This window comes from Oncorhynchus gorbuscha, linkage group LG19 (assembly GCF_021184085.1).
Source record: "Oncorhynchus gorbuscha isolate QuinsamMale2020 ecotype Even-year linkage group LG19, OgorEven_v1.0, whole genome shotgun sequence".
Lineage (NCBI taxonomy): Eukaryota > Metazoa > Chordata > Actinopteri > Salmoniformes > Salmonidae > Oncorhynchus > Oncorhynchus gorbuscha.
The window spans coordinates 74,236,658-74,260,532 of record NC_060191.1 but is presented as its reverse complement, the minus strand read 5'-3'; the positions used below and the strand labels follow the sequence as shown (position 1 = coordinate 74,260,532).

At 47.4% G+C, this 23,875-nt stretch overlaps 1 protein-coding gene across 1 annotated transcript in view; it reads right to left on the bottom strand.

Moving 5' to 3' along the window:
* urb1 (URB1 ribosome biogenesis homolog) overlaps nucleotides 1-23,875 on the bottom strand; it is an 80,209-nt gene that overhangs the window by 41,892 nt on the left and 14,442 nt on the right. The window contains exons 9-20 of the mRNA XM_046313774.1: nucleotides 22,485-22,680; nucleotides 20,362-20,499; nucleotides 19,985-20,158; nucleotides 18,685-18,811; nucleotides 17,823-17,954; nucleotides 17,218-17,330; nucleotides 14,211-14,324; nucleotides 13,274-13,390; nucleotides 12,802-12,940; nucleotides 5,396-5,566; nucleotides 4,860-5,059; nucleotides 4,458-4,676 (exon numbers count right to left, since the gene is read on the bottom strand). Of these exons, the coding sequence (XP_046169730.1) occupies nucleotides 4,458-4,676; nucleotides 4,860-5,059; nucleotides 5,396-5,566; nucleotides 12,802-12,940; nucleotides 13,274-13,390; nucleotides 14,211-14,324; nucleotides 17,218-17,330; nucleotides 17,823-17,954; nucleotides 18,685-18,811; nucleotides 19,985-20,158; nucleotides 20,362-20,499; nucleotides 22,485-22,680 (1,840 nt within the window). The remainder of the gene's footprint in view (nucleotides 1-4,457; nucleotides 4,677-4,859; nucleotides 5,060-5,395; nucleotides 5,567-12,801; nucleotides 12,941-13,273; nucleotides 13,391-14,210; nucleotides 14,325-17,217; nucleotides 17,331-17,822; nucleotides 17,955-18,684; nucleotides 18,812-19,984; nucleotides 20,159-20,361; nucleotides 20,500-22,484; nucleotides 22,681-23,875) is intronic.

Below are 23,875 nucleotides of genomic sequence, written 5' to 3'. Positions count from 1 at the left end.
AGACATCGTGTTAGGAGGTGGAGAGACAGGAGACAACGTGTTAGGAGAGGTGGAGAGACAGGAGACAGGAGACAACGTGTTAGGAGGAGAGACAGGAGACATCGTGTTAGGAGAGGTGGAGAGACAGGAGACAACGTGTTAGGAGAGAGACAGGAGACAACGTGTTAGGAGAGGAGAGACAGGAGACAGGAGACAACGTGTTAGGAGAGGTGGAGAGACAGGAGACAGGAGACAGGAGACAGTGTTAGGAGAGGTGGAGAGACAGGAGACAGGTTAGAGAGACAGGAGACATCGTGTTAGGAGAGACAGGAGACATCGTGTTAGGAGACAGGAGACATCGTGTTAGGAGAGGTGGAGGAGGAGACAACGTGTTAGAGAGGTAGAGAGACAGGAGACAGGAGACAACATCGTGTTAGGAGAGGTAGGTGACAGGAGACATCAGGAGAGACAGGAGACATCGTGTTAGGAGAGGTGGAGACAGGAGACAGGAGACAACGTGTTAGGAGGTGGAGAGACAGGAGACAGGAGACAGTGTTAGGAGAGACAGGAGACGTGTTAGGAGAGGTGGAGAGACAGGAGACAGGAGACAACGTGTTAGGAGAGAGACAGTGGAGAGACAGGAGACATCGTGTTAGGAGAGGTGGAGAGGAGACAGGAGACATCGTGTTAGGAGAGACAGGAGACATCGTGTTAGGAGAGGTGGAGAGACAGGAGACAGGAGACAACGTGTTAGGAGAGACAGGAGACAACGTGTTAGGAGAGGTGGAGAGACAGGAGACATCGTGTTAGGAGAGGTGGAGAGACAGGAGACAGGAGACATCGTGTTAGGAGAGAGACAGGAGACAGGAGACAACGTGTTAGAGAGGTGGAGAGACAGGAGACAGGAGACAACGTGTTAGGAGAGAGAGACAGGAGACAACTTGTTAGGAGAGACAGGAGACAACGTGTTAGGAGAGGTGGAGAGACAGGAGACAGGAGACATCGTGTTAGGAGAGGTGGAGAGGAGACAGGAGACATCGTGTTAGGAGAGGTGGAGACAGGAGACAGGAGACACAGGAGACAACGTGTTAGGAGAGGTGAGAGACAGGAGACAGGAGACACGTGTTAGGAGAGGTGGAGAGACAGGAGACAGGAGACAGGAGACAGGAGACAGGAGACAGGAGACATCGTGTTAGGAGAGGTGGAGAGACAGGAGACAACGTGTTAGGAGAGGTGGAGAGACAGGAGACAGTTAGGAGAGACAGGAGACATCGTGTTAGGAGAGGTGGAGAGGAGACAGGGAGAGGTGGAGAGACAGGAGACATCGTGTTAGGAGAGGTGGAGAGACAGGAGACAGGAGACAACGTGTTAGGAGAGACAGGAGACATCGTGTTAGGAGAGGTGGAGAGACAGGAGACAACGTGTTAGACAGGAGACAACATTGTTAGTGGAGAGACAGGAGACAGGAGACAACGTGTTAGGAGAGGACAGGAGACATGGTTAGAGACAGGAGACAGGAGACAACGTGTTAGGAGAGAGAGACAGGAGACAGGAGACAACGTGTTAGGAGAGACAGGAGACATCGTGTTAGGAGAGGTGGAGAGACAGGAGACATCGTGACAGGAGACAGGAGACAGGAGAGACAGGAGACAGGAGACAACGTGTTAGGAGAGGTGGAGACAGGAGACATCGTGTTAGGAGAGGTGGAGAGACAGGAGAGAGACAGGAGACATCGTGTTAGGAGAGGTGGAGAGACAGGAGACAGGTGTTAGACAGACGGAGGAGACAGGAGACAGGAGAGACAGGAGACAGGAGACAGGAGACATCGTGTTAGGAGAGGTAGAGAGAGGAGACAGGAGACATCGTGTTAGGAGAGACAGGAGACATCGTGTTAGGAGAGGTGGAGAGACAGGAGACAGGAGACATCGTGTTAGGAGAGGTGGAGAGACAGGAGACAGGAGACAACGTGTTAGAGAGACAGGAGACATCGTGTTAGGAGAGGTGGAGAGAGACAGGTTAGACAGGAGACATCGTGTTAGGAGAGGTGGAGAGACAGGAGACAGGAGACAACGTGTTAGGAGAGGGAGACATGGAGAGGTGGACAGGAGACATCGGAGACAACGTGTTAGGAGAGGTGGAGAGACAGGAGACAGGAGACATGTGTTAGGAGAGTGTTAGGAGAGAGAGACAGGAGACATCGTGTTAGGAGAGGTGGAGAGACAGGAGACAGGAGACGTGTTAGGAGGACAACGTGTTAGGAGAGACAGGAGACAGGAGACATCGTGTTAGGAGAGGTGGAGAGACAGGAGACAGACATCGTGTTAGGAGAGGTGGAGAGACAGGAGAGACAGGAGACATTAGGAGAGGTGGAGAGACGGAGACAGGAGACAACGTGTTAGGAGAGGTGGAGAGACAGGAGACAGGAGACATCGTGTTAGGAGAGAGACAGGAGACATCGTGTTAGGAGAGACAGGAGACATCGTGTTAGGAGAGGTGGAGAGACAGGAGACAGGAGACAACGTGTTAGGAGAGACAGGAGACATCGTGTTAGGAGAGGTGGAGAGACAGGAGACATCGTGTTAGGAGAGACAGGAGACAGGAGACATCGTGTTAGGAGAGACAGGAGACATGGAGGAGAGGTGGAGAGACAGGAGACAGGAGACAACGTGTTAGGAGAGGTGGAGACATCAGGAGACAGGAGACAGGAGACATCGTGTTAGGAGAGGTGGAGAGACAGGAGACAGGAGACAACGTGTTAGGAGAGGTGGAGGAGACAGGAGACATCGTGTTAGGAGAGGTGGAGAGACAGTGGAGAGACAGGAGACAGGAGACATCGTGTTAGGAGAGGTGGAGAGGAGACAGGAGACATCGTGTTAGGAGAGGTGGACAGGAGACATCGTGTTAGGAGAGGTGGAGAGACAGGAGACAGGAGACAACGTGTTAGGAGAGACAGGAGACATCGTGTTAGGAGAGGTGGAGAGACAGGAGACATCGTGTTAGGAGAGGTGGAGAGACAGGAGACAGGAGACATCGTGTTAGGAGAGACAGGAGACATCGTGTTAGGAGAGGTAGAGAGGAGACAACGTGTTAGAGAGGTGGAGACAGGAGACAGGAGACAACGTGTTAGGAGAGGTGGAGAGACAGGAGACATCGTGTTAGGAGAGAGGAGGAGGAGACAGGAGACAACGTGTTAGGAGAGGTGGAGAGACAGGAGACAACGTGTTAGGAGAGGTGGAGAGACAGGAGACATCGTGTTAGGAGAGGTGGAGAGACAGGAGACAGGAGACATCGTGTTAGGAGAGGTGGAGAGACAGGAGACATCGTGTTAGGAGAGGTGGAGAGACAGGAGACAACGTGTTAGGAGAGGTGGAGAGACAGGAGACAACGTGTTAGGAGAGGTGGAGAGACAGGAGACATCGTGGAGAGGTAGAGACAGGAGACAACGTGTTAGGAGAGGAGACATCGTGTTAGGAGAGGTGGAGAGACAGGAGACATCGTGTTAGGAGAGGTGGAGAGACAGGAGACAGGAGACATCGTGTTAGGAGAGACAGGAGACATCGTGTTAGGAGAGATGGAGAGACAGGAGACAGGAGACATCGTGTTAGGAGAGGTGGAGAGACAGGAGACAACGTGTTAGGAGAGGTGGAGTGACAGGAGACATCGTGTTAGGAGAGGTAGAGAGACAGGAGACAACATGTTAGGAGAGACAGGAGACATCGTGTTAGGAGAGGTGGAGAGACAGGAGACAACATGTTAGGAGAGGTGGAGAGACAGGAGACAGGAGACAACGTGTTAGGAGAGGTGGAGAGACAGGAGACATCGTGTTAGGAGAGACAGGAGACAACGTGTTAGGAGAGACAGGAGACAGGAGACAACGTGTTAGGAGAGTGGGAGAGACAGGAGACAGGAGACAACGTGTTAGGAGAGGTGGAGAGACAGGAGACAGGAGACAACGTGTTAGGAGAGACAGGAGACAGGAGACAGGAGACAACATGTTAGGAGAGACAGGAGACAGGAGACAGGAGACAACGTGTTAGGAGAGGTGGAGAGACAGGAGACATCGTGTTAGGAGAGGTGGAGAGACAGGAGACATCGTGTTAGGAGAGGTGGAGAGACAGGAGACAACGTGTTAGGAGAGACAGGAGACAGGAGACATCGTGTTAGGAGAGGTGGAGAGACAGGAGACAGGAGACAACGTGTTAGGAGAGGTGGAGAGACAGGAGACATCGTGTTAGGAGAGGTGGAGAGACAGGAGACATCGTGTTAGGAGAGGTGGAGAGACAGGGGACAACGTGTTAGGAGAGGTGGAGAGACAGGAGACAACGTGTTAGGAGAGGTGGAGAGACAGGAGACAGGAGACATCGTGTTAGGAGAGGTGGAGAGACAGGAGACAGGAGACAACGTGTTAGGAGCTAGTCATGGTAGATGCGGCTCGATAAAGCAGCGCTCATACAGGTTCGCTGAGTGTTTCTCCGTACCATGCTGCAGTTGTCCACAGTGGTTCTGATGTACAATAGGATCTGCTTGGCTGCAACGGGATACTCTGCCATCTCCATAGTGACCAGACTCTTCTCCAGTCTCCGTCGGAAGGAGTCCTCTAGCAGGGCAGAGGCCCCCTGGGTGTAGGCCGTCTTCAGTAGACCAGTGAAGGTCACAGGACTAGGAGAGGCTTGGAAAGGGCTTTCACAGGACTGGAACTATCGGGACAGAGGAGAGACGATCAAACAAGATGTTGGTTGTGGACACATAATAATATCGTCGTTGTAATTAGCACCATTAAATAATAACAACACTTTACCAATAACCTTATGATGAACACTTGTGAACAAGTTAATAACAGTTATATCTGTATGATCGAGAGGAGAGGGAAGTGTTCTGACCAGAGGTTCCCGGGCCTGTTGGGGCAGCCATGTTGTGTAGTAGTGATGTAGGTGAACGATGGAGTGATGGGGAGGCCCAGGATCTTCAGAGGAGTTCAGCTCTTTGTCGTACTGTAGAAGAGCCAGGCTGAGAGGCAGAGGGTCTCTCTGACAGTGGAGCACGTCACACAGGACTGTGGCCATGTAGTCGTATATTACACCTTAAATACACAACAAAACATTATACACCCTCCCTAGGGTCAAATACACAACATTACATTATACACCCTCCCTAGAGTCAAATACACAACATTACATTATACACCCTCCCTAGGGTCAAATACACAACATTATACACCCTCCCTAGAGTCAAATACACAACATTACATTATACACATCTATGAATACACACAAACAAGGCTTTGAGTGTTTGAACGAGCCACAGACAGTCCGCCAGCCAGACAGCCCGCCAGCCAGACAGCCCGCCAGCCAGACAGCCCGCCAGACAGACCGCCAGAAAGCCAGCCCGCCAGAAAGCCAGTACTTTAGTAGTTTACCTTTCTCCGTTCTGTAGGTAGCAGGTAGTTTGTTCCTGGCCTCCAGGACAGCAGGTACCACGGCACTGAAAGGGAAGGTCTGGAGGATGAGGTCATCACTAAGCGCCGGGCCCAGCTCCTCGGTCTCCCCCTCGCTGCCCTCCATGATCACATCAACCATGTCCAGCACGTCTAGAGATACAAGCAGCACAATGTTTCCCACCAGGCCAAGGCTTTGTCTTCACTAGCTATGTTTCCATTAACTTATACAGCAAATTTTATACAGCAAATTTTATACAGCAAATTTTATACAGCAAATTTTATACAGCAAATTTTTTTTTGGTCGACATTTTTAGGAAGTTCACATAGAAAATACATACGATTATAATTGCCTGCTTTGGTGCGTTTCGAATTAACTGTCATGTCGATTATTTTCTATCTTTCTTCTTTTTTTTTTTTAAACCTAGGTGTTGAATAAAATGTTTCCATGATCCATTGAGGCAAAATGAGCCAGGATATATGCCCTCCCACCCATCTGTTTCATGTCTCAGGTAGAGCGCGAAAGCATGCATGGATAGAACACACACACACACACACACACACACACACACACACACACACACACACACACACACACACACACACACACACACACACACACACACACACACACACACACACACACACACACACACACACACACACACACACACACACACACACACACACACTCTGTGGCCAGTATATTAGGTACACCACCCTGTCACCAAAATGGTTCGCTCCTACAGACAGTGAGTCACCAGACCGTGGCTTCCTATATAAAGCAGGCAGACAGGCGTCAAGACATTCAGTTACTGTTCCATTGAACGTTAGAACGGGCTAAATGAGAGAGCTAAGCGAATTTGAGCGTGGTATTGTCGGTGCCAGGTTCCAGTATCTCAGAAACGGCCTCCTGGGCTTTTCACACACACAACGTCTCAGATTACAGAGAACGGTGCGACAAACAACAAACATCCAGTCAGCGGCAGTCCTGTGGGTAGAAACCAACTCCTTGATGAGAGGTCGAAGGAGAATGGAAAGAATCGTGGAAGACAACAGGCATGAAATGGAGATGTACTGTAGTATGTATGTAGTAATCACCAACATGAAAAACTATTTGCCCCTTGACGATTTTTAAAATGTTTTGATATTTTTGATACTGAATGTTAGACAAATGGAACCTGAGTTAACGAATAAAAAACATTTATACTTCATTTAATTGACAAAGTTACAGTGCATTCGGAAAGTATTCAGACCCCTTGATTTTTCACACATTTTGTTCTCGCCTTATTCTGAAATGAATTAAAATAGGCCCCCCCCCCATCAATCTACACACAAGAACCCCATAATGACATCACAATACCCCATAATGACATCACAATACCCTAAAATGACATCACAATACCCTAAAATGACATCACAATACCCCATAATGATATCACAATACCCCAAAATGACATCACAATACCCCATAATGACATCACAATACCCTAAAATGACATCACAATACCCCATAATGATATCACAATACCCTAAAATGACATCACAATGCCCTAACATGAGATCACAATACCCCATAATGACATCACAATGCCCCGTAATGACAAAGCAAAAACAGGTTTCGAGAAATGTTTGCAAATATAAAAATAAAATAAAATATGGAAATATGACATTTACATAAGCATTCAGACCCTTAACTCAGTACTTTGTTGAAGCACCTTTGGCAGCGATTACAGCCTCAAGTCTTCTTGGGTATGACGCTACAAGCTTGGCACACCTATATTTGGGGAATTTCTCCCATTCTTCTCTGCAGATCCTCTCAAGATCTGTCAGGTTGAATTGGGAGCGTTGCTGTGCAGCAATTTTCAGGTCTATCCAGAGATGTTCGATCAGGTTCAAGTCCGGGCTCTGGCTGGGCCAATCAAGGACATTCAGGGACGTGTCCCAAAGCCACTCCTGTGTTGTCTTGGCTGTGTGCTTAGGGTCGTTGTCCTGTTAGAAGGTGAACCTTCGCCCCAGTCTGAGGTCCTGAGCACTCTGGAGCAGGTTTTCATCAAGGATCTCTGTACTTTGCTCCGTTCATCTTTCCCTTGATCCTGACTAGTCTCCCAGTCTCTGTCTCTGAAACACAGCATGCTGCCACCACCATACTTCACCGTAGGGATGGGACTAGGTTTCCACCAGACGTGACGCTTGGCATTGAGGCCAAAGACTTCAATCTTGGTTTCATCAGACCAGAGAATCTTGTTTCTCATGGTCAGAGTCCTTTAGGTGCCTGATGAGTGGTGTCCATCTGGCCACTCTACCATAAAGACCTGATTGTGGTGCTGCAGAGATGGGAGAACCTTCCAGAAGGTGGTCCTGTAGCTCAGTTGGTAGAGCATGGCGCTTGTAACGCCAGGGAAGTGGGTTCAATCCCCGGGACCACCCATACGTAGAATGTATGCACACATGACTGTAAGTCGCTTTGGATAAAAGCGTCTGCTAAATGGCATATATTATTATTATTATTATTACAACCAACTCCACAGATGAACTCTGGAGATCTATCAGAGTGACCATCGGGTTCTTGGTCACCTCCCTGACCAAGATCTTTCTCCACCAATTGCTCAGTTTTGCCGGGCGGCCAGCTCTAGGAAGAGTCTCAGTGGTTCCAAACTTCCATTTAAGAATGATGGAGGCCACTGTGTTCTTGGGGAACGTCAATGCTGCAGAAATATTTCGGTGCCCTTCCCCAGATCTGTGCCTCGACACAATTCCGTCGACCTCATAGCTTGGTTCTTGCTCTGACATTCACTGTCAACTGTGGGACCTTACCTAGACAGGTGTGCCTTTCCAAATCATGTCCAATCAATTGAATCAAATTGTAGAAACATCTCAAGGATGATCAATGGACACAGGATAAACTTGAGCTCAAATTCGATTCTAATAGCAAAGGGTCTGAATACTTATGTAAATCAGGCATTTCTGTTTAGAAATGTGTATTACCCCACATAGCCTGGTTCCTCTAGGTTTCTTCCTAGGTTTTGGCCTTTCTAGGGAGTTTTTCCTAGCCACCGTGCTTCTACACCTGCATTGCTTGCCGTTTGGGGTTTTAGGCTGGGTTTCTGTACAGCACTTTGAGATATCAGCTGATGTACGAAGGGCAATATAAATAAAATTTGAATTTGAATATTAATTTGCTAAAAAAAAAAAAATCTAAAAGTCTGTTTTCACTTTGTTATTGGTGGGGTATTGTTTGAAGATGAGGGAAATCATTTTTTTAAAATCCATTTTAGAATAAGGCTGAAACGTAACAAAATATGGAAAAAGTTAAGGTCTGAATTCTTTCCAAATGCCCAGTACCGCAACACTCAATTCCCATGTGTGAAAAGGTAATTGCCATATGTGGGTTTTTAATAAGCATGAAGTGTTTGTTTCAAGTCCTGCCACAACATCTTAATTGCGTTTAGGTCTGGACTTTGACGAGGCCATTCCAAAACTTCACATTTGTTGCTTTTTAACCATTTTCATATAGACTTGATTGTGTGTTTTGGATTCTTGTCTTGCTGCGTGACTCCGCTACACTTCAGCACCAGCTCACAGACCGACGGCCTAACATTCTCCTGTAGAATTCACCGATACTGACCGGGATTCCATGGTTCCTATGGTATCAAGACAATGACTCAGCTCACAGACCGACAGCCTAACATTCTCCTGTAGAATTCACCGATACTGATCAGCATTCCATGGTTCCTATGGTATCAAGACAATGACTCAGCTCACAGACCGACAGCCTAACATTCTCCTGTAGAATTCACCGATACTGATCAGCATTCCATGGTTCCTATGGTATCAAGACAATGACTCAGCTACACTTCAGCTCACAGACCGACGGCCTAACATTCTCCTGTAGAATTCACCGATACTGACCGGGATTCCATGGTTCCTATGGTATCAAGACAATGACTCAGCTCACAGACCGACAGCCTAACATTCTCCTGTAGAATTCACCGATACTGATCAGCATTCCATGGTTCCTATGGTATCAAGACAATGACTCAGCTCACAGACCGACAGCCTAACATTCTCCTGTAGAATTCACCGATACTGATCAGCATTCCATGGTTCCTATGGTATCAAGACAATGACTCAGCTACACTTCAGCTCACAGACCGACGGCCTAACATTCTCCTGTAGAATTCACCGATACTGACCGGGATTCCATGGTTCCTATGGTATCAAGACAATGACTCAGCTACACTTCAGCTCACAGACCGACGGCCTAACATTCTCCTGTAGAATTCACCGATACTGACCGGGATTCCATGGTTCCTATGGTATCAAGACAATGACTCAGCTACACTTCAGCTCACAGACCGACGGCCTAACATTCTCCTGTAGAATTCACCGATACTGACCGGGATTCCATGGTTCCTATGGTATCAAGACAATGACTCAGCTACACTTCAGCTCACAGACCGACGGCCTAACATTCTCCTGTAGAATTCACCGATACTGACCGGGATTCCATGGTTCCTATGGTATCAAGACAATGACTCAGCTACACTTCAGCTCACAGACCGACGGCCTAACATTCTCCTGTAGAATTCACCGATACTGACCGGGATTCCATGGTTCCTATGGTATCAAGACAATGACTCAGCTACACTTCAGCTCACAGACCGACGGCCTAACATTCTCCTGTAGAATTCACCGATACTGATCGGGATTCCATGGTTCCTATGGTATCAAGACAATGACTCAGCTACACTTCAGCTCACAGACCGACGGCCTAACATTCTCCTGTAGAATTCACCGATACTGATCGGGATTCCATGGTTCCTATGGTATCAAGGCAATGACTCAGCTACACTTCAGCTCACAGACCGACGGCCTAACATTCTCCTGTAGAATTCACCGATACTGACCGGGATTCCATGGTTCCTATGGTATCAAGACAATGACTCAGCTACACTTCAGCTCACAGACCGACGGCCTAACATTCTCCTGTAGAATTCACCGATACTAACCGGGATTCCATGGTTCCTATGGTATCAAGACAATGACTCAGCTCACAGACCGACGGCCTAACATTCTCCTGTAGAATTCACCGATACTGACCGGGATTCCATGGTTCCTATGGTATCAAGACAATGACCTGAGGCAGCAAAGCACTTCAAAACTCACACAACCACCACCATTCTCCTTTGGAATAACCGTTCTTACTGTGGAATCCATGTTTTGGTATGGCAAGACAAAAATGGACTCTTGCTACACTTCAGCTCACAGACCAAAATAGGCAAACATTCAACCAGTTATTGAGTGTCAGGGGGCAATACTTTTTCACACAGGGGAATTCCATGGTTCCATAACTTTGTTAAATAAATATATAAATATTATTTTTTTCTTCTTATTTGTAAACTCAGGTTACCTTAATCTAATATTAGGTCCTGGTTGAAGATCTGATAATATTTAGTATCAACAATTACAATAACCTTTTCCAGTACTGTCTATCAAGACATGGGGATGATGTCAGCTCACAACTTCAGTGACATGGGGATGATGGCCTAACATTCTCCTGTAGATGGGGATGATCACCGAACCGTATGTGACATGGGGATGATCCATGGTTCCTCTATGTGAGATGGGGATGATGTGAGTCACTAACTTCAGCTCAGAGATGGGGATGATGGAGTCACTAACATTCTCCTGTAGAGATGGGGATGATGTACCGGGAGTCCATGGTTCCTATGGTAGATGGGGATGATGGAGTCACTAACTTCTAGCTGAGATGGGGATGATGACGAGTCACTAACATTCTCCTGTGAGATGGGGATGATGTAGGAGTCACTACTAACCGGGATTCCATGGTTCCTATGGGGATGATGGAGTCACTATCAAGACAATGACTCAGCTAGATGGGGATCATGCTCACAACCGTCTATGCCTAACATGGGGATGATGTAGAAGTCACTAACCGTCTATGTGAGATGGGGATGATCCATGGTTCCTAACCGGTATCAAGACAATGTCTCAGCTAACACTTCAGATGGGGATGATGGAGTCACTAACATTCTCCTGTAGAGATGGGGATGATGGAGTCACTAACCGGGATTCCATGGGGATTCCTATGGTAGTCACTAACCGTCTAGGTCCTGAGATGGGGATGATGTAGGAGTCATCCCCCTAAAACCATCACACAACCACCACCATTCTTGACCTTTGGAATAAGGTTCTTACTGTGAATGGGGTGTTTGGTTCACTGGCCAGACATAAATGATGGACTCTTGGGAGAATGTTCTATGGACAGACCATCTATGTGAAATGGGGATGATGTGGTCACAACCAGTTATTGAGATGGGGATGGGAGTCAATTACTTTTTGACACAGGGGATGATTGGGTGTTGCATAACCATCTTGTTAAATAAATATATAAATATTATTTTTTTCTTTCTTATGGGGATTGTAAACTCAGGTTACCTTAATCTAAGATGGGGTGTTGGTTGAAGATCTGATAATGGGGATTTAGTAGTCACAATATATGTGAGATGGGGATGATGGAGTCACAGTAACTGTCTATGTGAGATGGGGATGATGTAGGAGTCACTAACCGTCTATGTGACATGGGGATGATGTAGGAGTCACTAACCATCTATGTGAGATGGGGATGATGTAGGAGTCACTAACCGTCTATGTGAGATGGGGATGATGGGAGTCACTAACCATCTATGTGAGATGGGGATGATGTAGGAGTCACTAACCGTCTATGTGAGATGGGGATGATGTAGGAGTCACTAACCATCTATGTGACATGGGGATGATGTAGGAGTCACTAACCGTCTATGTGAGATGGGGATGATGTAGGAGTCACTAACCGTCTATGTGAGATGGGGGATGATGTAGGAGTCACTAACCGTCTATGTGAGATGGGGATGATGTAGGAGTCACTAACCGTCTATGTGAGATGGGGATGATGGAGTCACTAACCGTCTATGTGAGATGGGGGATGATGTAGGAGTCACTAACCGTCTATGTGAGATGGGGATGATGTAGGAGTCACTAACCGTCTATGTGAGAGATGGGGATGATGTAGGAGTCACTAACCGTCTATGTGAGATGGGGATGATGGAGTCACTAACCGTCTATGTGAGATGGGGATGATGGAGTCACTAACCGTCTATGTGAGATGGGGATGATGTAGGAGTCACTAACCGTCTATGTGAGATGGGGATGATGTAGGAGTCACTAACCATCTATGTGCGAGATGGGGATGATGTAGGAGTCACTAACCGTCTATGTGAGATGGGGATGATGTAGGAGTCACTAACCGTCTATGTGAGATGGGGATGATGTAGGAGTCACTAACCATCTATGTGAGACATGGGGATGATGTAGGAGTCACTAACCGTCTATGTGCGAGATGGGGATGCTGGCGGTGTCTCCGTCCTGTCCGCTAAGATTGGCCTGTAGGTAGGCTGCCTCCTGGACAAGACTGGCCACCTTGTCTGTGTAGGTGTAGGGGTTACACACCAGACACATGAGCACCTGGGGACACACACACACACACATCACAGGGTTACATACCAGACACATGAGCACCTGGGGACACACACACACACACACACACATCACAGGGTTACATACCATCACCTGGACACACACACACATCACAGAGAAGAGACACACACATCACAGAGAAGAGACACACACACACCCTGTATCATAAATAGCATAACACAATCAACTAATCAATCAATCCCTAAGCGCGGAAGGCCTCGGGTATGAAGGTGTCGATAGATGTATTTATTGTATACTACTTATGACGACGATCGATAGATTGAGGGTATCAATGATTGATTGATGTATCAGGTGACTGACCCTCTCCAGGAAGTGTATAACCGTGTCCTGCTGCTCTGTCTGTAGTCTGTCCAGGTGTTTCAGCCACAGCTCCAGCTCAGACCAGGTGTACTCAAACACTCCACTGTCCTTCAGCACCTAATCCCAAACAACGGAGACCAAGGAGTTGACAGGAACTCACAGTAGATGTATTTAATAAGTACACTACTATTTGTTTTTACTACGTTGGGCACATTCAAGAGTCAGTGGGTATACTAAATTCTGTATATATATATATAGGGCAATACTTTTGAAACCACTATGGGGAAAAGTACTCAATGGTCCTACTTGAGTAAAAGTGAAGATGCCTAAAAACAGAAAATGACTCAAGTAAAAGTGAAAGTCACCCAGTAAACTACTACTTGAGTAAAAGTCACCCAGTAAACTACTACTTGAGTGAAAGTCACCCAGTAAAATACTACTTGAGTGAAAGTCACCCAGTAAACTACTACTTGAGTGAAAGTCACCCAGTAAACTACTACTTGAGTGAAAGTCACCCAGTAAACTACTACTTGAGTGAAAGTCACCCAGTAAAATACTACTTGAGTAAAAGTCTAAAAGTATTTGGTTTTAAAATATCAAAAGTAAAAGCTACAAAATGGAACGAGTACTTTTGGGTGTCGGGGAAAATTGTACGGACATTATTTTCATTAGGAATGTAAAGTGAAGTAAAAGTTATAAATAGTTTTTTTTAAACTATATATATATATATATAAATAGAAAAGTAAAGTAAAGTACAGATACCCCCCAAAATAAATACTTAAGTAGTACTTTAGAGTTTTTTTTTTTTTTTTTTTTTTACTTAAGTACTTTACACCATTGGTCAAAAGTAGTGCACTATGTCAAGGAATGGAGTACCATTTGGGACAAAGCCCGTGTGTGATTCAAACCCGGTTGGAACCGAGGCAGTAGGTCTCACCTTCACCACCAGTTTCCTGGTGGACATTTTCAGGTGGCTGTTGTTGCTGCTCACAAACATCTTGAGGAGCAGGAAGAACACAGACTTCTCCCCAGAGCCCGTCTCCACGTGATCCTGACAACGGAAAGGAGCCAAATGAAATGACTTCAAGGTTATAAAAGGAGACTTCACAAATAACCAGGGGCAAAACTTTCACTGGGGGCAGGGGGTTGGGGGGGACATGCCCCCCCCCCCACCCAGTTGTTTTATTGCACTGTGATGCAAAAAGAGACATGCTGAAGGACCATACAGACACCTCAGAGTAGGTGAATGGATGATCTATGCATGTGTGGTTCCCACCGTGAAGCATGGAGGAGGAGGTGGTGTGATGGTGTGGGGGGCTTTGCTGGTGACACTGTCAGTAATTTATTTAGAATTCAAGGCACACTTAACCAGCATGGCTACCACAGCATTCTGCAGCGATACGCCGTCCCATCTGGTTTGGGCTTAGTGGGACTATCATTTGTTTTTCAACCTCCAGACAGTGTAAAGGCTATTTTACTCTGCATCAGATGACCTGGTCTCCATAATCACCTGACCTCAACCCAATTGAGATGGTTTGGGATGAGTTGGACAGCAGAGTGAAGGAAAAGCAGCCAACAAATGCTCAGCATCTGTGGGAACTCCTTCAAGACTGTTGGAAAAGCATTCCAGGTGATGCTGGTTGAGAGAATGCCAAGAATGTGCAAAGCTGTCATCAAGGCAAAGAGTGAATATTTATTTTGGTTACTACATGATTCCATTCGTGTTATTTCATAGTTTTGATGTCTTCACTATCATTACAAAATGTAGAAAATAACAAAGAAAAACCCTTGAATGAGTACATTTACATTTACATTTAAGTCATTTACAGACCGTATCCAGATGTAATTATAAATATAGTATATATAATCTTTTACCGACAGACCGTATGTGTATGTATATATATATTTATATCACTAGATTGGATTTATTACTAGATTAAGGGTACACTGTGCAACTTTCATAAGGTTTGGATGCCCTATATGGAACGACTAAAGGAGTCTGTAATGACAACATGCCCATGTCAGGGGAGATACCTCTTCAGGTCATCCCTAGCTACTGGGCTGGTCAGTCCTGGGGGTCTTCCCAGGTCAGGACTGAGGTTGCCACTCTGGCTTCGGCCTAACACACCTGAAACCAATAATTAACGTAAGATCCTAAAGCTGAGTGGGGTGTGTCGGGGCGCTGTAGGGCGGTGGGCCCTTAGCTGGATCGTCCCGCCCTGCCCCCTATATTGTGTACAAGTAAAAAGAGCACTACAGTACTCTTAAGGCCTATGATATGAATCACAGCCCTCTGGCGTCACAGCCCTCTGGCGTCACAGCCCTCTGGCGTCACAGCCCTCTGGCGTCACAGCCCTCTGGCGTCACAGCCCTCTGGCGTCACAGCCCTCTGGCGTCACAGCCCTCTGGCGTCACAGCCCTCTGGCGTCACAGCCCTCTGGCGTCACAGCCCTCTGGCGTCACAGCCCTCTGGCGTCACAGCCCTCTCGCGTCACAGCCCTCTCGCGTCTACAGCCCTCTCGCGTTTACAGCCCTCTCGCGTTTACAGCCCTCTCGCGTTTACAGCCCTCTCGCGTTTACAGCCCGGTGCCCTCTGGCGTCACAGCCCGGTGCCCTCTGGCGTCACAGCCCGGTGCCCTCTGGCGTCACAGCCCGGTGCCCTCTGGCGTCACAGCCCGGTGCCCCCTGACCCCACAGCCCATGTTCCCACTTGGCTCAAAACCCGGTGCCCTCTGTTTCCATAGTCTCACATTTCCCTCTGGCGTCACAGCCCGGTGCCCTCTGGCGACAGCAGACAGTTGCCCCTGGTCTGTTCCAGCCCTCTAGGTGATATTAAACATATCAATAACAGGGAGTTCCATGCAATAGAATATATTAAATATACCCCTAACAGTCTGTTCATGTTCCTTATAGAATATATTAAAATATCAAACAGTCTGTTCCATGCCCTATGTATATTAAATCTCACAGTCTTTCCAGCCACTCTAGGAGACAGCAGACAGTTCAACCCCTGGTCTGTTCCATGCTCCTTATAGGGGATATTAAACATACCACTAACAGTCTGTTCCATGCTCCTTATAGGGGATATTAAACATACCACTAACAGTCTGTTCCATGCTCCTTATAGAATATATTAAATATACCACTAACAGTCTGTTCCATTCTCACCTGAACTCTGAACCCAGTCTATAAGCATCTCACCTGAACTCTGAACCCAGTCTATAATCATCTCACCTGAACCCTGAACCCGGTCTATAACCATCTCACTTGAACCCTGAACCCAGTCTATAACCATCTCACCTGAACTCTGAACCAGGACAACTCGCTGGTCTAGAAGATCCCCTGAACCAAGACATCTTGCTGGTCTAGAAGATCCCCTGAACCAGGACAACTTACTGGTCTAGAAGATCCCCTGAACCAGGACAACTTGCTGGTCTAGAAGCTCCCCTGAACCAGGACAACTTGCTGGTCTAGAAGCTCCCCTGAACCAGGACAACTTGCTGGTGTAGAAGCTCCCCTGAACCAGGACAACTTGCTGGTCTAGAAGCTCCCCTGAACCAGGACAACTTGCTGGTCTAGAAGATCCCCTGAACCAGGACAACTTGCTGGTCTAGAAGATCCCCTGAACCAGGACAACTTGCTGGTCTAGAAGCTCCCCTGAACCAGGACAACTTGCTGGTCTAGAAGCTCCCCTGAACCAGGACAACTTGCTGGTCTAGAAGCTCCCCTGAACCAGGACAACTTGCTGGTCTAGAAGATCCCCTGAACCAGGACAACTTGCTGGTCTCGAAGCTCCCCTGAACCAGGTGATAACATCAAACACACCCGGTCTATAAGCATCTCACCTGAACTCTGAACCCAGTCTATAATCATCTCACCTGAACTCTGAACCCAGTCTATAACCATCTCACCTGAACTCTGAACCCAGTCTATAAGCATCTCACCTGAACTCTGAACCAAGAGAACTTGCTGGCCGGCAGGTCCAGGGCCAGTTGTAATATCTGGTGTTGAAGGACTGGATGGACCTCCTCTCTCATACCTTTCTCTGACACGATACCTGAAGAGAGACCAAATACGATACCGTTAAAACGGACACAATCAGTGGATGATTTCCCCAGGCCTTTTGGAAGGCCGTACGGATCCTCAGAATGACGAGATAACGTGGAAGTTGTCTTTAAGTGTGGTAACACAATGTAAAGCAAATTCATAGTTTTTAACATTCTGTTAGCACATCAAGAAGAAAACTTCCATATTTTTTAACAGGACTAATAAAGAGCAACAGAGCAATCAATGAATCAATCATTCAATCAATGAATCAATCATTCAATGAATCAATCAATCAATGAATCAATGAATCAATCAATGAATCAATCAATCAATGAATCAATCAATGAATCAATCAATCAATGAATGAATCAATGAATCAATCAATCAATCAATGAATCAATCAATCAATCAATCAATCAATGAATCAATCAATGAATCAATCAATGAATCATCGATCAATCGATGGATCGATTGTCCATCCATAGAGTTTATAGAGCAGTACCTTTGAGCAGCTTGCTGAAGTCAAACTTGCTCTGGCTAACCAGGTGAGGCACTACTTTCTGGTAGAGACACATGACCTGGAGGATGAGGGCTTTCAGGACGATGACCTCTGGAGACTCGGGGCCTGACAGGGCTGGAGGAGACAGACGGGAGAGACAGACAGACGCACGGGAAGAGAGACAGACAGGAGAGACAGACAGGAGAGACAGACAGATGGGAAACACAGACAGATAGATGGGAGAGACAGGAGAGACAGACAGACGCACGGGGAAGAGAGACAGACAGGAGAGACAGACAGAAGGGAAACACAGACAGATAGATGGGAGAGACAGGAGAGACAGACAGACGGGAGAGACAGACAGGAGAGACAGACAGGAGAGACAGGAGAGACAGACAGATGGGAGACACAGACAGATAGATGGGAGAGACAGACAGACAGGAGAGACAGACAGGAGAGACAGACAGATGGGAAACACAGACAGATAGATGGGAGAGACAGGAGAGACAGACAACATCACGGGAAGAGAGAGACAGGAGAGACAGACAGACAGATAGGAGACAGAAAGATGGGAGAGACAGTAGAGACAGACAGATAGATAGGAGAGACAGAAGAGAGACAGACAGACGCACAGGAAGAGACAGACAGGAGAGACAGACAGATAGATGGGAGAGACAGGAGAGTCAGTTAGTCACCCCATGTTCAACTAAAGAGAGTTATAGTCGGGACAATATAGAAACGAGGAAAAATACCATATTGGTTAAGGACTATTTATTTCAAAGATGTATAAAGAGAGTTATAAGTATAATTTAAAGAAGAGAACATTCCACGGACTGTAAATATATTAGTACTGTAAGACATCTACCGGGTTGTTCAACTTTAGTCGCGTCCTCTTTGACATCTCCTCCTTCCTTCTTCCTTTCCTTCCCTCCTGTCTCCTTCTTGGTCAGTGACTGCCATTTGGACACGATGCTGGTCATGTCCGGTAGAACCTACGGAGAGAACACGGACGCCCCCCCCCTCCGAGTTCAGTTGTCATTCAGGTCATCCAATCAGAGTGGTCATCCAGTCAGAGTGGTCATCCAATCAGAGTGGTCATCCAATCAGAGTGGTCATTCAGTCAGAGTGGTCATCCAATCAGAGTGGTCATCCAATCAGAGTGGTCATTCAGTCAGAGTGGTCATCCAATCAGAGTGGTCATCCAATCAGAGTGGTCATCCAATCAGAGTGGTCATCCAATCAGAGTGGTCATTCAGTCAGAGTGGTCATTCAATCAGAGTGGTCATCCAATCAGAGTGGTCATTCAGTCAGAGTGGTCATCCAATCAGAGTGGTCATTCAGTCAGATAAAAGCTGGTCATCATCGGATCTACATGGGCAACACTGCATTTAGTTTAGTAGCTTGGAGGTCGACTGTGTTGTCTAACCCAGTAGGTCCACAGTCCTACAGTAGGTCCACAGTCCTACAGTAGGTCCACAGTCCTACAGTAGGTCCACAGTCCTACAGTAGGTCCACAGTCCTACAGTAGGTCCACAGTCCTACAGTAGGTCCACAGTCCTACAGTAGGTCCACAGTACTGCTGTGTGATGTCCACATGTCCTATATCCACTGTACTGCTGTGGTCCAGGTCCTGTGTGTATCTCCACAGTACTGCTGTAGGTCCTGTGTCCTATCTCCTGGTCCACTGCTGTGTGAGGTCCTGTGTGTTATCTCCCTGTACTGCTGTGTGATGTCCTGTATGTTATCTCCCTGTACTGCTGTGTGATGTCCTGTGTGTTATCTCCCTGTACTGCTGTGTGAGGTCCTGTGTGTTATCTCCCTGTACTGCTGTGTGATGTCCTGTGTGTTATCTCCCTGTACTGCTGTGTGATGTCCTGTATGTTATATCCCTGTACTGATGTGTGATGTCCTGTGTGTTATCTCCCTGTACTGCTGTGTGAGGTCCTGTGTGTTATCTCCCTGTACTGCTGTGTGATGTCCTATATGTTATATCCCTGTACTGATGTGTGAGGTCCTGTGTGTTATCTCCCTGTACTGCTGTGTGATGTCCTATATGTTATCTCCCTGTACTGCTGTGTGAGGTCCTGTATGTTATCTCCCTGTACTGATGTGTGATGTCCTATATGTTATCTCCCTGTACTGCTGTGTGAGGTCCTGTGTGTTACCTTGCCGAGTGCCTCCCTGTACTGCTGTGTGAAGTCCTGCATGGTGGCTGGTGTGTAGAGATCAGAGGCGAGCCACACAGAGCGGTCCAGACACAACTCTATGTTCCCCTGAGCTCTCTTCAGAAGGAACGACATGAGGGACAGGGTCGTGTGCTGTACCACCGCGTTGGTAAACTGGGACAGGCACACGAGAGGAAAGATGGGTAAACTGGGACAGGCACACGAGAGGAAAGATGGGTAAACTGGGACAGGCGCACGAGAGGAAAGATGGGTAAACGGCCCAGCACTGGGAAACGTTGGGCAACATTTTTCATCACCAAAAGTGACAAGTCTGTTAATTAAATAGCCATTATTCTAGAACAATGTTGTCAACTCACGTTGATGCCCTGCGTGAAGAAGGCCTTGTTACAGACGGGAGGAAGTGATGTCACCAGCACCATGGACAGGAGGCGGGGCAGAGGGACAACCTCTCTGGTCTGGAAGGCCTTGGACACCTCTGGCTGAGACTCGTAGATCTGAGAAGACAGGATAGAGTGGTAGTCAGCGGTCAAAATGACAGTGCCTGTGATTGACAGACAAGGGACAGACAATTTGGGGCGGCAGGGTAGCCTAGTGGTTAGAGTGTAGAGGCGGCAGGGTAGCCTAGTGGTTAGAGTGTAGAGGAGGCAGGTAGCCTAGTGGTTAGAGTGTAGAGGAGGCAGGGTAGCCTAGTGGTTAGAGTGTAGAGGAGGCAGGTAGCCTAGTGGTTAGAGTGTAGAGGAGGCAGGTAGCCTAGTGGTTAGAGTGTAGGGCGGCAGGGTAGCCTAGTGGTTAGAGTGTAGAGGCGGCAGGTAGCCTAGTGGTTAGAGTGTAGAGGAGGCAGGTAGCCTAGTGGTTAGAGTGTAGAGGCGGCATGTAGCCTAGTGGTTAGAGTGTAGAGGCGGCAGGGTAACCTAGTGGTTAGAGTGTAGAGGAGGCAGGGTAGCCTAGTGGTTAGAGTGTAGAGGAGGCAGGTAGCCTAGTGGTTAGAGTGTAGAGGCGGCAGGGTAGCCTAGTGGTTAGAGTGTAGAGGCGGCAGGTAGCCTAGTGGTTAGAGTGTAGAGGCGGCAGGGTAGACTAGTGGTTAGAGTGTAGAGGTGGCAGGTAGCCTAGTGGTTAGAGTGTAGAGGCGGCAGGGTAGCCTAGTGGTTAGAGTGTAGAGGCGGCAGGGTAGCCTAGTGGTTAAAGTGTAGAGGCGGCAGGGTAGCCTAGTGGTTAGAGTGTAGAGGCGGCAGGGTAGCCTAGTGGTTAGAGTGTAGAGGTGGCAGGTAGCCTAGTGGTTAGAGTGTAGAGGAGGCAGGTAGCCTAGTGGTTAGAGTGTAGAGGCGGCAGGGTAGCCTAGTGGTTAGAGTGTAGAGGTGGCAGTGTAGCCTAGTGGTAAGAGTGTAGAGGCGGCAGCGTTTCCTAGTGGTTCGAGCGTTGGACTAGTAACTGGAAGGTTGCAAGTTCAAACCCCCGAGCTGACATGGTGAAAATCTGTCATTCTGCCCCCTGAACAGGCAGTTAACCCACTGTTCCTAGACCAGTTAACCCACTGTTCCTAGACCAGTTAACCCCACTGTTCCTAGACCAGTTAACCCACTGTTCCTAGACCAGTTAACCCCACTGTTCCTAGACCAGTTAACCCCACTGTTCCTAGACCAGTTAACCCCACTGTTCCTAGACCAGTTAACCCCACTGTTCCTAGACCAGTTAACCCACTGTTCCTAGACCAGTTAACCCACTGTTCCTAGACCAGTTAACCCACTGTTCCTAGACCAGTTAACCCACTGTTCCTAGACCAGTTAACCCACTGTTCATAGGCCAGTTAACCCACTGTTCATAGGCCAGTTAACCCACTGTTCCTAGACCAGTTAACCCACTGTTCCTAGACCAGTTAACCCACTGTTCCTAGACCAGTTAACCCACTGTTCCTAGACCAGTTAACCCACTGTTCCTAGACCAGTTAACCCACTGTTCCTAGACCAGTTAACCCACTGTTCCTAGGCCAGTTAACCCACTGTTCCTAGACCAGTTAACCCACTGTTCCTAGGCCAGTTAACCCACTGTTCCTAGACCAGTTAACCCACTGTTCCTAGACCAGTTAACCCACTGTTCCTAGGCCAGTTAACCCACTGTTCCTAGACCAGTTAACCCACTGTTCCTAGACCAGTTAACCCACTGTTCCTAGACCAGTTAACCCACTGTTCCTAGGCCGTCATTGAAAATAAGAACTTGTTCTTAACTGACTTGCCTAGTTAAATAAAAAATAAAAATAAAAATTGTGACGTTGTTGTAAGATTGACATTTTGTTTTGTTGATTTCTGTTCGCCTCGCCCCTGCGCCCGGTCGCGTCTGATAGAATACAGCTTGTTGTTGTTGTTGTTGTTGTTGTTGTTGTCAACTTTACAGACAGAACTGTCCCCGAGGTTTGAAACGTAAACGAAATAACTTTAGAAAAAAAAACACAATAATACAAGGAAACAAAGAGTTTATTAAAAACCTTCTTGAGCAGAGTGATGTTGTCCGTCCAGGCAGATTTGAGGCGAGGGATGAAGGAGTACTGTGTCTCCTTGAAGAACCTGGGCAAGATGTCAGGACTGACCCTCAGTATGTTGACCATCAGATCAGACACCAGGTCGTCCTCTGTAGCCTGCTTCAGCCCCACCACAAACTGCAGTAGCACAATGTTACCAGCCCTGGACAGAAGACAGACACACAACAAACACTTCAGGTCTATGTCTACTGTACAGACACACAACAACTTCAGGTCTGTGTCTACTGTAGAGACACACAACAACTTCAGGTCTGTCTACTGTAGAGACACACAACAACTTCAGGGGGGTGATGGAGAAAGGGAAGAGAGAGGGGAGAGAGGAGAGATGGAAGGAGAGAGAACAGAGAGGAGCTAGTACAGAGAGAACCGAGAGAATGAGAGATGGGAAAGAGATAGAGGAGAGAGAACAGAGAAGAAAAGATGGGAGAGAGATAGAGAAGAGAGAACAGAGAGGAGAGCGAGGGGAGATAAAGAGGAGAGAGAACAGAGTGATAGAGAGAGAACAGAGTGATAGAGAGAACAGAGAGAGAGAACAGAGTGATAGAGAGAGAACAGAGAGAGAGAACAGAGTGATAGAGAGAACAGTGATAGAGAGAACAGAGTGATAGAGAGAACAGTGATAGAGAGAACAGAGTGAGAGAACAGAGAGAGAGAACAGAGAGAGAGAACAGAGAGAGAGAACAGAGAGAGAGAACAGAGTGATAGAGAGAACAGAGAGAGAGAACAGAGTGATAGAGAGAGAACAGAGTGATAGAGGAGAGAACAGAGCGAGGGGAGGAGAGAGAACAGAGTGATAGAGGAGAGAGAACAGAGTGATAGAGGAGAGAGAACAGAGTGATAGAGGAGAGAACAGAGCGAGGGGAGGAGAGAGAACAGAGTGATAGAGGAGAGAGAACAGAGTGATAGAGGAGAGAGAACAGAGTGATAGAGGAGAGAGAACAGAGTGATAGAGGAGAGAGAACAGAGTGATAGAGGAGAGAGAACAGAGTGATAGAGGAGAGAGAACAGAGTGATAGAGGAGAGAGAACAGAGTGATAGAGGAGAGAGAACAGAGTGATAGAGGAGAGAACAGAGGAGAGAGAACAGAGTGATAGAGGAGAGAGAACAGAGTGATAGAGGAGAGAGAACAGAGTGATAGAGGAGAGAGAACAGAGTGATAGAGGAGAGAGAACAGAGTGATAGAGGAGAGACGGGAGAGAGAACAGAGTGATAGAGGAGAGAGAACAGAGTGATAGAGGAGAGAGAACAGAGTGATAGAGGAGAGAGAACAGAGTGATAGAGGAGAGAGAACAGAGTGATAGAGGAGAGAGAACAGAGTGATAGAGGAGAGAACAGAG